This window comes from Notamacropus eugenii, chromosome 1, assembly GCF_028372415.1.
Source record: "Notamacropus eugenii isolate mMacEug1 chromosome 1, mMacEug1.pri_v2, whole genome shotgun sequence".
Taxonomy (NCBI): domain Eukaryota; kingdom Metazoa; phylum Chordata; class Mammalia; order Diprotodontia; family Macropodidae; genus Notamacropus; species Notamacropus eugenii.
This window is the reverse complement of record NC_092872.1, coordinates 187,807,961-187,822,539: the sequence shown is the minus strand read 5'-3', so window position 1 is coordinate 187,822,539 and position 14,579 is coordinate 187,807,961. Positions and strand designations below refer to the sequence as shown.

The 14,579-nt window shown below is 45.0% G+C and overlaps 1 protein-coding gene and 1 long non-coding RNA gene across 5 annotated transcripts in view; one reads left to right on the top strand and one right to left on the bottom strand.

The window, feature by feature from the left end:
* The window catches only part of MXI1 (MAX interactor 1, dimerization protein), a 101,999-nt gene extending 93,975 nt beyond the window's left edge, over positions 1–8,024 (bottom strand). For both annotated transcript variants that reach the window (XM_072622045.1, XM_072622051.1), the window contains exon 1: positions 7,772–8,024. In XM_072622045.1, coding sequence (XP_072478146.1) covers positions 7,772–8,024 — 253 coding nt within the window. The remainder of the gene's footprint in view (positions 1–7,771) is intronic.
* A 316-nt stretch (positions 8,025–8,340) lies between these two features.
* LOC140512757 (uncharacterized) overlaps positions 8,341–14,579 on the top strand; it is a 51,578-nt gene continuing 45,339 nt past the window's right edge. Inside the window, exons 1-5 of one of the 3 annotated variants that reach the window (XR_011969899.1) lie at positions 8,341–8,563; positions 8,850–9,020; positions 9,537–9,634; positions 10,320–10,428; positions 11,407–12,226. This is a non-coding gene — a long non-coding RNA (uncharacterized lncRNA). Of the gene's footprint in view, positions 8,732–8,849; positions 9,021–9,536; positions 9,635–10,319; positions 10,429–11,406; positions 12,227–14,579 lie in introns of those variants that run through there. The other 2 variants (XR_011969902.1, XR_011969901.1) reach the window with 2 other exon arrangements.

Sequence of the window (14,579 nt, the reverse complement as noted above, 5' to 3'; positions counted from 1 at the left end):
CTGTTCTTTCTGTCAGGCACAATCACTAACACTGCAAAATGGTTTCCCATTTTACAGAAGAATGAAACATTCAGCTTAGCATTCCTTTTGAGAGCTCTTCTGAAGCTATAAATTTAAGCTGATTTATATAAACATCACCTCCCTCACTTTCTTACCCCTATCCCCAGCAAGAAACAAATGTATTATGAAGGGCAAAGTCTACCTGTACTTAAAAGCCTTCTTTTCACAAACTGTGAGTTCAGTTAAGCAACCAGCCCAGAAGGGCAGGAAACAAAGTTGTATTCTCAAGTCCAAACTGATGGCAAGTGGACAGTACTTTCAGCCAGAGGGATAAAGGCAGCTGTCCTAGGCCTTAGCATCTTTGGCCTAAACTGAACCAGGGACAATTATTTCAGAGATAATCATTTCCATTAAGTCTTAGCAAAGAAGCCAAGCAACAGGTGTCCTCTGTACACAGCAACTGACCATTTGCAAAGTTGCAACTTGCTTAGAGCCTGACCTAAATGGTAGTGAGGTGCTTTCACTCAAATGTCAATAGGTGGTACAATGTCGTTAAGAATTAGGAGACCAGTCCTTTCATGGACACTATTTTCTGTGAGTTGGGTCACTTTCTCTTTCTGAGCCACAGTTTCCTTCTCCTCAAAATGCGGGAGATGGATAAGATCTCTAATGTCCCTTCAAATATGAATATTCTATATCTCTATGAGTTCCTAGGAAACAGAGCACCAATGAGGATGGTACCCCATTCCTCAATGCTGATTTAAATTCATCTTCCTGGAAATAGAAAGTATTCAGATTTCCATGCTGCCACATGCGTTATATTCTATCCCCATCCTGGGCCCCTCATAAATTTTAAAATTCCTTTTAAAAATTATATAGAATTAAAATGAATTTTGTTTTGGAAATTCAATGAGAAGTTCATGATAGCCTTTGAAATAAGCAGGGGTATGCTAAGGTCACTGACTCAGGTTTGAGAATCGCTGATTTGAGTACCAGCCAGCTCTTACAGCAAGGTACCAAGTGCTATATAGTGTGCCTGACCTTCTCCCAGGATCTAGCTCCCATAATTCTGTCTCTGTCACAGCTCTTTAATTTGCCTTCTGACTGCAAGGGAAAAAATTCCCCAAAGAGCAGTAGAAAGAACTCTAGACTGAGTCAGGACATGAGTATTAGTTTCAGCTTTGGCTAGCTTTGTGACATTGGGCAAATCACTTAACTTCTCTGGGCCTCACTTTTCTAGTTCATAAAATGGAGTTAGGATAGGTGATCATTAAAGCCCATTCCAGTTTTGAAAGTCTATGATCCTATGTGCCTCTGTCTGGAGATAGGTAAGGGAGGGGAGTGGTTCAGAGGTTCAAGCTAAGACAAGTCTTACTTCACTTCTCTCTGAAAATAGCTTTCTGCATTATTCAAAGAAAGCTCTCATTTCTTTTAACTCCCAAACCACAAAACCATGGTTCACCTCTCGGAAAGAGGGTCATTTGGAAGCCAAAGTTGTCAGGGGGCCTACGTGTGTCAGCTCCAAGTTAGAGGTGGTATCTTCGTAAAGATCAGGCCAGGCCAAACATGTGATTCTGCTCTAGAAACCCAGTATAAATCAATATTTATCTAACCATATTTATAGAAAGTGTTGGTAGGGGATGGGGTAGAAGGGAAGTAGAGGGGAGGAATGGATCTACAGCAGAGGATACCACAATGGGCATGAAAATCACTGTGGCAAATTCATTTCTACAGGTCAGATGCTTAAAAAAAGGCAAGCATCCACTTTTGATAGATTTATTAATTTAGTAAATATTTTATTCATTGTTGATTCTTAATAAATCACTTAATTTCTCTATTTGGAATACCATAGGGATTGGATTCAACTTCCAGCCCTGAAGTTCCATAACTCTAAGAAGATAGAACCTTCTAACCTAGTGACCCATTCCCTCCCAGGCAAAATTCAGGAATCTTCCTTGCTTGATGGCCTCAGATCCTGACCTAGGGGCCTCAAGCAACCAGAGGAAAAGCTCCCCAAATGTGTCACCAAGCACAAAATTCTCCACTAAAAAAGCAAACTTGCGTCCTTTTAAAGTAACTCCACCCTGACCCGGGGCAGGTTGAGCAGTAGCTAGGTTGTCATCAATGCCACACTTTCCTCTAGAGTTCTTTAAATGGCTCCTATGTTTCACATTTAGTCACCGTCAAGCTGTGTGTTTCTCTAAGGGGTACCAGCTGTTCTGAAGGGAGACCTTTGATGGAAAAGTCTGCAGGTGCAGTCTAATAAATACCTCCTTTTCTTTCCAAACTAAGGAAAAAGGGACTTGTCTTCTTGTGTTCACTGGAGACTAAGCACCTTTACCAGTGTTCCTTCCATAATGCCTTGGTACTTTGAGGCCTTAAATGCTGATTACACCTTCAAAACCAGCTACCCAGCTTTGACTAGGAGCCAACCTACTCTACTTGACACCAGCATTTATCAGACAGGCTTGCAGAGATCAAAATCGAGAACCAAGAAAAATACTTCAATTCAAGGCTCTTGAAGCAGGGTTGTTGCTGAAGAATCCCTATCTCTAAACAACAAAACAATCCATAGTGTTTTTATAAATTTGTTGGCAGAAGTGTGACCTGTTTGAATATCAGCTGCCAAGGAAACCCTCAGTTTTAGGATAAGTGAACACTGAATCTCCCCCTCCTCCCCTAAAGTACCTGATCCATTCTCATGGTTTCAACTGCCAAGTGTATGCAGAAATGTTGTGGATACAGCTCTCAAGTCCTGACCTCTCTACCTCAATCCAGGCTCATATCTCTTCCAGCTTAAGGGATAATTCTACCTCATTTTCCCTGAGCCAGCTGAAGTCAAATTTGGTGCATAGCTCCAAGCCCCAGACTTGATCAATGCTTCTGACAACCCTGTTATCTAACCTAAGAACCCTCCTGGTTCTGAACCTGCCTGTAGTTAACCCTCACTTCCAGTCAGATGAACGAATATTTCCTGAACACCTACTATGGATCCAGGATTGTGTTAGATGTTAGGTGAAATTCATTAAGATATGAACAATACTATATACAATCTTTGCCTTAAGGAAGGAGTCCAGTGTAGGTGAAGAGACAAATAACACAAAGGCAAGGGAAACAGAGGAAAGATAAATGTTAAATTATATGACACAAACTTTTAACTGCTATTGGAGTTCTGAGTTTAGTGTGAGCTGAAGTAGTTAGAAAAACCTTCTTGGAGGAGGCAGGCCCTTCTTGAGGGGTGTGGATAGTAGAAATAAAGGCAAGCTGGAGTACAACTTTGGGAGACAGTTAAGTAGACCAGTCTGGTGAATATGGGTGATACACTTAGAAAGATGGGATACACTGAAGAATATAGATCTTTCAAGTTCTTATTTTAAAAGGAAATCTATGTCCCTTCACTCATCCTGTGTAGCATTAGCCCTATGGGACTTGAAATTGGACTGAGAAGCTTCAGATCTTGATTCTTCCACTTACTGCTTGTATAAATTTAATTTAAGGACCCTTCCCCATCTGGACCTACGTTCCTAAACCTCACCTAAGGCACAGTTGGATTCCCCTCTCACTTCTCAGTCTCCGGTCTCTCCTGTTTCCACCTGAATCATCTTTCTCAGGTACTCCTTGGATCATTTTTCTGTCCTCAGTACTTAGAATACCCCCAGGCCAATCCCTCCCCCCAAACTAGACAAAACAACCTCTTTGCTTGGGTCAACACTGATTTATCTGTTGTTGTTTCCATCCTCCCTGGCTTTCAACCTGCAGGTTAGTATCCCCAGTAAAATGAGAGGGTTGCCCAAAATGATACCTAAGGCTCCTTCCACCTCAACACCCTGTGAGTGTTGGAATTCTGTGTGAACCTTACGCTGTCCCTCCCCCATCTTTCGCTGCTGATGTAGATGATGGTTCTTTAAATATGAAGAGAACATGTATTCCTTTAATTTTCAGTCAAGTGTGCGTTATACAGCTGCCTTGATTTTAGTTCTGTCTTGGCAATTAATTTGTCTGTGGGGCAATTACAAACTAGGGAAGATTTGATTTTCAAAAAAAGTCTGCTTCTCTTTTTGGCGAGCACAGGGAGGGCAAACCTTACACCTACTTCCTTCCAAAAAGCCCTTATTTTACATAGACATTTAGGGCCTTGCACGTGGTAAGAACTCAATAACTATTTATTGATTTCATTTACTTACCATACAACAACAAAACCCGTGCCATCTACAGAAAACCATAGAGCATCTGGACTAAGCCACCAACATTTCTGGAGCTAGATTCTAGTTGTGTTACAGTCAAAAATTCTGAGGACAGCTCAGGCTACTGTGCAAACACACACGCCTCCCTCCTCCCCAAACTGTAAACAAGGAGAAAGATGAACCCGGCACGGCCACAGGTTTGGGAGATTGGGACACTCCAGTCCCAGCGCATACAGAAGTGACATACGCTGGGCGTTCTTAATGGAGCCTGGCAGTTCTGAAAAAAAATTCCGAGTAGATGTGGAGTCCCTTTAAGAAGAAGGTAGACTGGCAGATGAAGCACTACAGTTCCCAGAGACTCACAGTCTGAGCTCCTGGTCCCACCCACCGACCTCTAAGCCTTAGCAACGTGTGACGTCAGGAGAGACCAAAGCCGCCAATTGGCCGGAACACGCAGCTAGGTCAAGTCCAGTCAGAGGAGAGAAGTTTGTCTCCATGTGGAAACCACGTGTCTCCAGCTGGGAGGGGAGAAGCGGAGAGAGGCGGAGAAACTGAGATCAAGTGACTACGGGGGAGCGGGCTGTAATGCAGGCAGGGAGGTGATGCACCTGAGCCAGCAGCATTCTATGCAGTAATGTGACCTAAAAAAGATACCGTGCCAGAAACTGGGAGAGAGAAAGAAAGAAAAGCAGCGGCGTTTTCCTTCCCAAAATGTCCCAGACCTGAACCCAGTGCCCCTGTGGGACCCCATCGAGATCCTAGAACTCCTTTCCTTCCCCCTCTCACTTTCTGCCAATTCAGATGTTCTCTTAAGCTGTGGCAACACAAACAAGCGGCACCTCTGCCTGCGGAGGATGGAGAGGGCTGCCGCGACCCCGGGGACGTGGCGCTGGGCATTGTGTGGAGCAGCCCCGGGCCGCGAAGAGGAGGATGAGGGAGAAGAATGGCCCTTCCAAGGGCCTGGCATTTCTGTGCAGGGGGGAAGAAAGTAGGAAAGAATTCGGTGCTCCTTGCAGGGGATGATGGCAGGGAGCCCAGGGGAACGACGAGAAGGGCACGCCACTCGGGTGGCGCTGGGCTGAGCGCAGGGAGGACCGAGAGACTTCGGATTATGTCATCCCCCACAGCCCCAACAATGCGTGGGAGGCCGGGGGCGGAGGGAGTGGGGGAGGAGGGGGCGCCTCCAGCTCCTCAGCCTTTCCAGCCATCCAGCCCCCTGCCTTTATTCCTTCTCGCCACATTATTTCACGCTCTGCGCTCAGCACATCTGCGGAAATCAGGGTGCTGTTTGCAGCACGTCCTGTAAAGCAAAAACAGCCGCGGCGAAAAGGGAGAGCGAGGTCTAAAAATATTCCAGCGGGGCGGGGGGGAGGCAGGAGTGGGTTTCTGGGGCTGAGAGACAAGACCGAAGACGTACATGAAGTTGACTTTGAACGAGGAAAGGAGGCTGCCGACGAGCTAAAGCCCTACTCCCAGGAGCAAGTCAGGTTTTGTTTAGTTTGGTTCCAACGACCTCCCCACCCAAACAAGAGCACGCGGACTAGCTCAGCAGGGAGGAGACCTTGCCCTCCTCCTCCTCCGCACCCCCCACTGGGCAACCCGGCTCGCTCGGCTTTTTGCCTACGTGACTTGCGGCCACGCCAAGGATGAGGAAAGCGGATAAACGAGAAGACTCCGAGCTCCCGGGTCCTCCGTTCGTCCCTAGGGATAAGCGGAGGGGGCAGGGGGTAGAAGAGAGAAAAAGAAGGAGGTGAAGTTCAGGGGTGGGTGGCATAACGAAAAAATAAAGGTTTCAACCCATTTTCAAGGTCCCTTCCATAAACATTTCCAAAGAACTGAAAGAATTAGCTTCGTCCACACAAGACGCAACCCTCCAGAAAGAAGACACTGGGGGTGAGAGAGGGAGAGACACCCCCATCATCCCTCAATCAGCACCCGCAAAACGAACACCCAGATTATCCTTCCCCCCCATGCGCATACTCTCACTCCAGCTTTTCAGAAACTACAACCTAAGCCAAAGCATTCCCTGCCTCCCCACCATGAGTAATCGAAAGAGATACGGTAACTCGGACATCAGAGCTTTTCTCCCTTGCAACCTAAACACGAAGAGCGTTTTGGAGTACGGGAAAAAATCCTCGCGCTAACCTCTGAAAGGCGAATAAATTAAAATAAAAGAATCCGCAAGATTTCTCCTGCTCTCATATGATTACTTTCACCTTGGAAGTCGATGCGTTTGTTCGGTGGGGATGTGTGTGTGTGTGTGTGTGTATGTGTGTGTGTGTGTGTGTGTGTGTGTGTGTGTGTGTGTGTGTGTGTGTGTGTGTGGTATTTTCTTGGCCTGTGGGAGTGTGTTGGGGGAATGGTGAGGGGAGGGTTGCGAGATCTGACACGTTGCAATCTGACCTTTTGTGTGTGTGTGTGTGTGTGTGTGTGTGTGTGTGTGTGTGTACGTTTTGCATTGATCTTCCTGCTTGTTCGGACAGATTAAATAGCCAGGGTTTCTCTCAGTGTCCCTTTCCCCTTTCCCCCTTCCCCCTCCCTCCCATCTTTTATTGTCAATGACTGTGCTCGGAGCCGAGCTGTGGCAAACGTGTGCACCCGTTAGGGATGGTTATTCTGTCTACTGAGGGAGAGGGGGGGTCGTGAGCTGTACTGGGAGAGAAGTCCCCAAGACCAAGGCCAGAAGACTGAATTTATCAGGAAGACTATTCACTTCCTTGCCTGCCCGGGCAGCAGAGTTGGAGACATCGTCTGGAAAATAAATAAATAAAACCACCTCCATCAAAACAGCCCAGACCCTAGTCAACTATTGTTTCCTGCAAGATCATAAAGTTTCCTTTTAGCATCATCCCCTTGGCCAACTTCCTTACTGCACAAGGCCTTATTTTTTTGGGGGGGGGGGGGTGGAAGACTCTTGAGGTTAAACATCGTAAGGCTTTTTTGTTTGTTGTTTTTGCTAGGGGTCGGGGATGGGGAGGGCAGATTAACACGATCGTGCACTTGTGCCAGCAGCAGCCCCCGATTGTGTCTTAGGACGTGGGTCTCTGGAGAACAGCGCTCCACTGAAAGGAAAAAAAAAGACGATGGAGAGTGCGAGAGCCAGAGATACCGAGTGAGAACGCGAGAATGAAAGAAAAGCAAGGAAGAAAGCACAGGGTTTTGTTCTGGAATCCCCGTTCTGTACCCTCCGCGTCCAACTTTAGCTTGGTAATATACCCACCCCACCCAGATCCAAGCGATGGCAAAAACAAACACCCGTCCGGCCCGCTGAAAAAAAGAGACTAAAAACGACCTCTAGGACATCCTGCTTCGTGCCCGGTTGTCAGCCAAACAACACTTGGCAGTTTTCTCCTCGGCCCTTCTCCCCAGCCCCAGCAGACAGACCCACAGAGACGCACCCCCTCGCTCTCTCTCCCCGTCTCTTTGTTACGTCTCGGTAAACCCAGAGTAGCCTGTCCCTTCCTCTGGTGTCAGTCGCTCCCAGCCAGGAGCTGGGGGAGGGCTGGGACCGGACAGCGGCTGGTTCGAGGGGGGGCAGGCGCAGACAGAGGAGGACTAGGAGCTAGCCCCCAAAGCCGCAAACTTACTTTTGTTCTCCTTCTCTATCTGCTCCAAGTAGCTGGCGGCCTCGAGCAGGATCTGCACATTCTGCAGGAAAGTGTTGATATGTTTCTCCACCGAGCTCTCGCTGGTGTTGAAGATGTCACTGAAGGGGCACCTGAGCTGGGCTGCCCCGGGTTGGGGCTGGGCTGGAGGTTGAGGTTGGGGCTCTGGAGAGGCGGCCGGCCCATCCTCCTCCCCGCATCTCGCCTCTTTCCTCGGCCTGCCGCGTTTGCCCATGGTAGGGGCGGGGGGGAGAATCTCCGGGCTTCTGCTTCGGACGCTCTGGGAGGAGGCTTGTTGCTGCCAAGTGCAGGACAGGATCTGAGCAGAAGAAAACGCGGCCGCAAAGAGTATCTCGCAGACTTTCCGAACCTCTCCTGGTTGCAGTTGTGTATGTCTGCGTGCGTGTGTGTATGTGTGCGTGTGTGTGTGCGCGCGCTGGTGTGCGTGTGTGTGAGTGTATGTGTGTGTGTATGAGAGATTGAATGAACCTACAGGACGACTGAGGCTCTCTGGCCCCTGGGTCCTAGCGCGAGCCGTGTACATCCATCTGACCAGTAAGGATAAAAGGTGGGGAAACAGGCTCTGGATGCCCCCCCCCCCCCCCCTTCTGACTCCCTTCCTCAGTCCGGTTTTCAACCTGCCCCTCCTCAGTCCTTCACGGAAATTCACCGCATTTGACACAAGCTGGAAAAATCCATACGGCGACTGTTTGTGTACACCTGCACAAACACCACGCCGCAGTCTGGAACTGGGCAGAATTAAAACCAACCTAGGTAATGGAGAACTCCTCGCCACCCCCACCCCCTTCGTTTCTCGCCGCCGAATGCTGTCCCAAGGCTAAGTCTAGGTCACAATCCCTTCAGCAGACATCTCTACCTCCTCCCATCCCCCTCCTTCCCCCCCAACACATGCAAGATTTCAGTCCAAGAGAAATAGCAAAGGTTAGTTTCGGAGCTGGATTTGCTTTCTTTTTCGTTTAAATGCAGTTTTATTCTAATCTTGGGAGGTGGGGGCGGGGGAGGGTATTTCTCCTATTCCTCATACTTCTGTCATCTCTAGCCCCAAATTGGGCAAAGATCATCTCTAGGATTCCCTGCTGTCACATAACCATACAGTCTTCAAGTTGGAAGACACATTAGAGGTCATCCAGTTCAACCTGTTATCCAGCATCCATGCCGGGTGGACTCAGCCTGAAACCTCCATAGATACACGCCGCCGTCCAACTACATGGTAGTTATTTTGTTTTTACTTAACTTTATACAAGTTTCTCCACCCCCGCCCGTAACAACCCTTCCCCGCCCCTATCCCCTTCCCATATTGAGGGCCGGGAGGTTTTTTTCCCCTTCTTTTTCGTGTCAGCGCCTATTACAGTGCCCGGAACATAGTAGGCGCTTAAGAATGATTGGGAGGCAACTTTTGCCTTCGTTGATGTAAATAGCAATCCATCCCTCCTTTTCCCATCCTGTTAGTGCTTCCTACTTTTTCAAATTATCATACAACGTAAACGTTGTAGCCCTTAGTATAATATACTGTAGCCAAGTTTTTCATTTTAACTTTGTATCCCTCTCCTCAACCCACCCCACCCTGTTCCTTGCACACAGTAAGTGTTTAATTTAAAGAGCTTGTTTATTGAATTGACCCGTGGGTGCTGGGGATTACTCTCCCAATCCTTACCGCTACTTGTACCCAAGAAAAGTTGTCTGTAGCTCTACTTGTTTGAAAGTTCTTTCTTATGTTGATCTCCAGGTAAGTTCCTAGTGCGGCCCTCCGGAACCACAAATAAGTCTGCTTCTTTTTCCATGTGACATCCTGTCAAATATTTGAAAACAGCTCTTCTATCTTTGGTAAGTCTTCCTTTCTCCAAGTTAAATATTCACAGTCCGCCAACCAATCCTCATGGCCTAGTTTATGGTGCCCTTCTCCTCCTAGTAGACTTAATAGATCTAGTAGAGAAATACATGCTCTTGATCTAGCTTGTCATTTTGGGGGTGAGGGATGGGGAGGGGATCTGGACCCGAGGTTTTATCCAGTGTGGGGAAGCTAGCCAGTAACTTGGAAGCCAAGAAAATTGTGTGAGGGCACTGAGATGTTGTGTGTCCAGTTCTTAATCTCTTAGCTAGGATGTTTCTAGTAGGAACTTGAAGCCAGGTCTTTTTGATTCCAAGGTAGGTAGGCCCACCAGCTTCTTCTTTAGCTTGTCTTTTTCTTTTTTTTTCCTTTCTTTCTTTCTTTTTTTTGGTATGAATCTGTTGTTTCTTTGGTATAGGAAACTTCCAGAAAGGAAAATACTTTCTACCAGTGCTAATCATCAATCATTCTGAATTTATACTTGGCCTGTAGTGACAGTGGGGGGGAGGGGGTGGTGGCAATGGGAGATTAAGGTAACTTTCTTAGGGTCAGTATGAGTCAGGGGTAGGATTCGAACCCAGGTCCTTCTGAATCCAAGTCCAGGTCTTTAACCATTAAGGCATACTGCTTCTCAATATCTCTCCTAACATATGTCTTTCTTTCCTTCCTTTAAAATTGTAGATCTTTGGGTTGGATAAGAAGAACATAAAGATCATACTACTCAAAGAGAAATTTGGGAGCCCTCATAAGCACTTAATTTACTCATACCCCCGTCCTTATCCTCCTACCTGTGAGTGCTTTTCCCTTCTTCAAATTATCTTGCTTTTACTAATCTGTATAAATGTTATAACCCCAGTACAATATCCTGAAGGCAAGGGCTATTTTTTCATTTTGGACTATTCTTTCGTTTTGTTTTTATATCACCCCTCCTTTCACCTAGAGCAGTCCCTTGCACAAAGTAGGTACATTATAAATGTATATTGAGTTATATTTTTTCTGAGGACCGCTTCCATTTCTCCTAGTCCTTATTGCATCTTCTACAAAAACGATTAAGGCACCAGGACCATTGGCCAAAGTATTCTCTACGCTTGCTCCAAAGCAGGCCCGAGCATAGCCCATTACTGAGTACTACACTGTCATTTTTGCCACTGAAGTCAAATGAGGGCTGATTTCCTTTCCCCAAATTAGAAGTCTGGCCTTCTTAGTGTGTGATCAATGTCCCTAGGAAGAATAATCCAAATATGCACAAAAAAACCCCTCTATATTTCTGCTAGGAAATCATCATATAAATTCATTTAAGAATTGTCACCCAAGTGACATTTTCATAAGTATTGCCCTGAAAACTCTTACTGGAAGTGGAAACTTTATGAAAAAAGATGAGAGGAAAATGAGTTTATTATATACCTAGTTATACTGTAATATTGAATATGGAAATACTGATTGAGTTCTCCTGAAATCCTTATGCAGTTTCAAACTGGAATAAACTTAAATTGTAGGTTGAATAGAAATTTAAAAGCTATCTAAAAGAAAACTTATTTATGATTAGAATAACTCTGTGATGCAATTGTACTTAACATATTTTATACTTGGTAAACTTTTAAGCACTATATAAATGCTAGTTATATTATCATTACTGCTACCACCATCACCACTACTGCTACTCCTCTTATTACTACTACTGTTATTACTACTGGTATTAGTACTAATGCCAACATTAGTGTTACTGCTGCTACTAGTACTACTATTATGACCGTTATTGATATTACAGCTACTACTACTACAACGGCTGCTGTTACTACTACTATTGCTACTCCTACTACTACTACTTGTACCCGATTGAAAAAAATGTCAATAATAGATGAGAGGATAAATTAAATCCTGTTGAATAGACTGACTTTCAGCATTGAGAAAAAAAATTCCCCACTCATTTCTGAAGATTATGGACTCTACTAACATTGCACTTGAACTACTACAATTTGAAAGTTTAAAAGTATACAAAACTTTTATGAAGACCCTGTGTCACCATGTAGAACAGCCCAATTAAAACAGGCCTCTTCCTAAATCATACTGAGTCAATGGAATTTGTTAAAATGGAACTAGATTTTCCCAGCCCTAAGTACAAGGTGGGATGGTGAGGTTGGAGGAAAAACCTGCTTTTGCTTCAGTGATCATATAGATAGTCCATGGAAATACAGACTGCACATGTGCAAACATCTAGTCATGTCAGTATACACTCACACAAGGAACCCTCGAATTTCTTTGTTGTTTTGAAACTGTCCTTTCCCACCTCTCAAAGGTTTGTGGGTTAGAGCTGGCCTGGTGGAAATCTGTGAGCCAGGCCACAGATCTGACCAAGGCCAAGAGAAACAAGGACTGGTAGAAAATCTACAAAAAGTGCTGATTTGCACCCTCCCACAGTCAGCCAAAGTTTAGTCCCCAAGATTATTCCCCTGAAAAAATGATACTATTGGTGCTAAAGTCTCCCTGTCTCACCTCATCATCTGAGTATTGTTTTTTGTTATTCTGCAAGTTCATAGCCTGGAACCATGGCAGCACCAAGGCACCATAGGGGCAAGAGTAATGTCTGTTTGTATGTCACAGCCCAGCTCTGTCTTGCCCTGAAATTTTCCACATGTTTAGTATGGTATAGTTTTATTGAATATATTCACTTCTGGAATTCGTGTGCAGGGTGATTAACATGCCAAGGCCTCTTGCAGCCTTGTTCTTTGTTTGTGTTTCTTTTTTTTTTCTTCTCAAAGCCCATCAAATGTTGAATGATATTAGCGTTGCATAGGTCTCCTCCCCTTCCCCAACGAAAAGATTTCGTTAATGAAGTCTGCTTGGACACAGGGATCATTACTAAGTGGATGACTCACTGGTTAGATAACAGGATGTGAGTTAGGGTCTTTGATCCCATTCCCTCTTTGCTCTGGCTTTTGGGTGTAGTCTTTGAACCACTCTGAACCTTGATTTCATAAACTCTGAATTTAAGACTAAATGCACTATTTTGAGAATGAGATAGGAATTTCTGTAAAAGGAGGAAGGAGCATAGGACAAAGTAAGGAGAAGATGAGAAAGTGATCTGATAAGAAGAGCTACTTGAAAACACTTGAGCTATTTGAAAGGAAAGTCTTGATGGAAAAGCAGTGTGCCTAGTTGCAGATGCTACCCAAGGGAGCAGAGCCGGCTTCTGATGCTTGCTTAGTCTGGTTTGTTTCCCTAGCCTTTTTTCTCTTTGTTTGCCTTCTTTGCTTTCTTGGTAATATTTTTTTCATTGACCTTGTTTGCATATTAAAGCAAGATTGTTCGCTGTATTATTTCTCCCCTCTTTTCCCCCTAGTAATTCTATACTCACACATCAAAGGAGTTGTTTTGCCTGTAATTATGCCTTTATGTACACAGAGGCAGGTTAATTACTGAAAAGGAGATAGGAGAGTTTCCACTGAGACCTCTCCTTCTTGCATTCAGATGGGATACAGTCACCTGTTTAGCTCTGACAGGATACTTTTTGACTTTCCTGGGCTCCCTAACTGAGCTCAGTTCTTCCCTCCTTTCCTCCATTCTTGCACACAGTAGTTCTCTCTCTCTTTCTGTCTCTCTGTCTCTGTGTGTGTATGTGTGTCTCTCTCTCTACTCTTTCTTTCTCAGTGTCTTTCCATCCAGGGCAGTCTGGACTCTGCCCTGCACTCTTCGCTGTTGCTTGGCAAATGCTAGAAAAAAATGTTGCTTCCCCTGCCTCACTAAAGCATTGCTAACCAAACTTCTGGAGACTTTGCTTTGCAAGGAAACCTTTCAGCGAGCCAAGAAATTGCCTCAGAGCTCTAGGACTGGGAGCATTCATCAGTCTCCCTGTGGTTCTCCTTCCAGGTTTCATTGTCTTTAGGGGAGAAATATATACAAGTATGTCCTACAATGGAATTTTAAGAACTAAAAGGACCTCCTAGGATTTCTAATACTGCTGTCCCCGTCTAAATCAGGAATAAGGTACAGCCAAAGGGCTTTGGTTCTTTCTATAGCTATAACCATATACTTTCCAGCTCAGATCCCTTCCCAGGCCAAGGCATTAGGGAATCTAAAAGAGTAAACAGAACAGTCTGTGCATTAACATAAGAACTCCTGTTTTGTTTCCTGTTTACTAGTACCAGGATTCCTGGAATCCCGAATTCCAGAGTCAGAAGAGATCTCAGAGATCATCTAGTCTGAGAATTATATGAAGTTTCTACAATATGCAAACAAGTGGTAGCCCAGCTTCTACCTGAACATTTCAAGTGACAGTGACCTGTTTATCCTAGCCTTGGAAGGGAGCTCAGCAGTCACTCCTTTCAATTTATACCTGAGCAGCAATCCTTCCCTTCCCAACGTCATTATCCAGTCTTTGCTTAAACTCCCTCAGTGATGGATCCCTCTATACTGAGGCATCTCATTTTACTCTTGGACAGCTCTGATTGTCAGGAAGTTCTTCCTCATTCTTAGTTGAAATGTGCCTTTCTATAAGTGCCATCGGTTCTCCTAGTTCTGCTCTCTTACACTGTGCAAAATAAGTCTAATCATCTTCCATATAATAGAGCCCTTCAGATCCTACAAGATGCCTACCACCTTTCTCCTCCCCCCAAATCTTCCCTTCCTTAGGCTAAAAACATCCTCAATTCCTTCAATGATTTTACCTGTCTTCCTTTTTAAAAGAGTTTTAAGTATAACCCCTAAAAACAGTGTAACTAACGGTATATGCATTTTTGTGCTTGCTTTTTAAAAAACAAATTTTTATCAAACCTTTTATTTTTACATTGCCTGTATTTTCTGCCATATCTCTCTCCCCAATCCATTCCAGGGAGCCATCCTTTATAATCATAACCAGAGGACTGGACAATAAGTCCCTACCCTCCTAGCCCAGAGTGAATGTAAATACTAAATAGTGACTGTTTCTCTTTTACCTAGGAACCC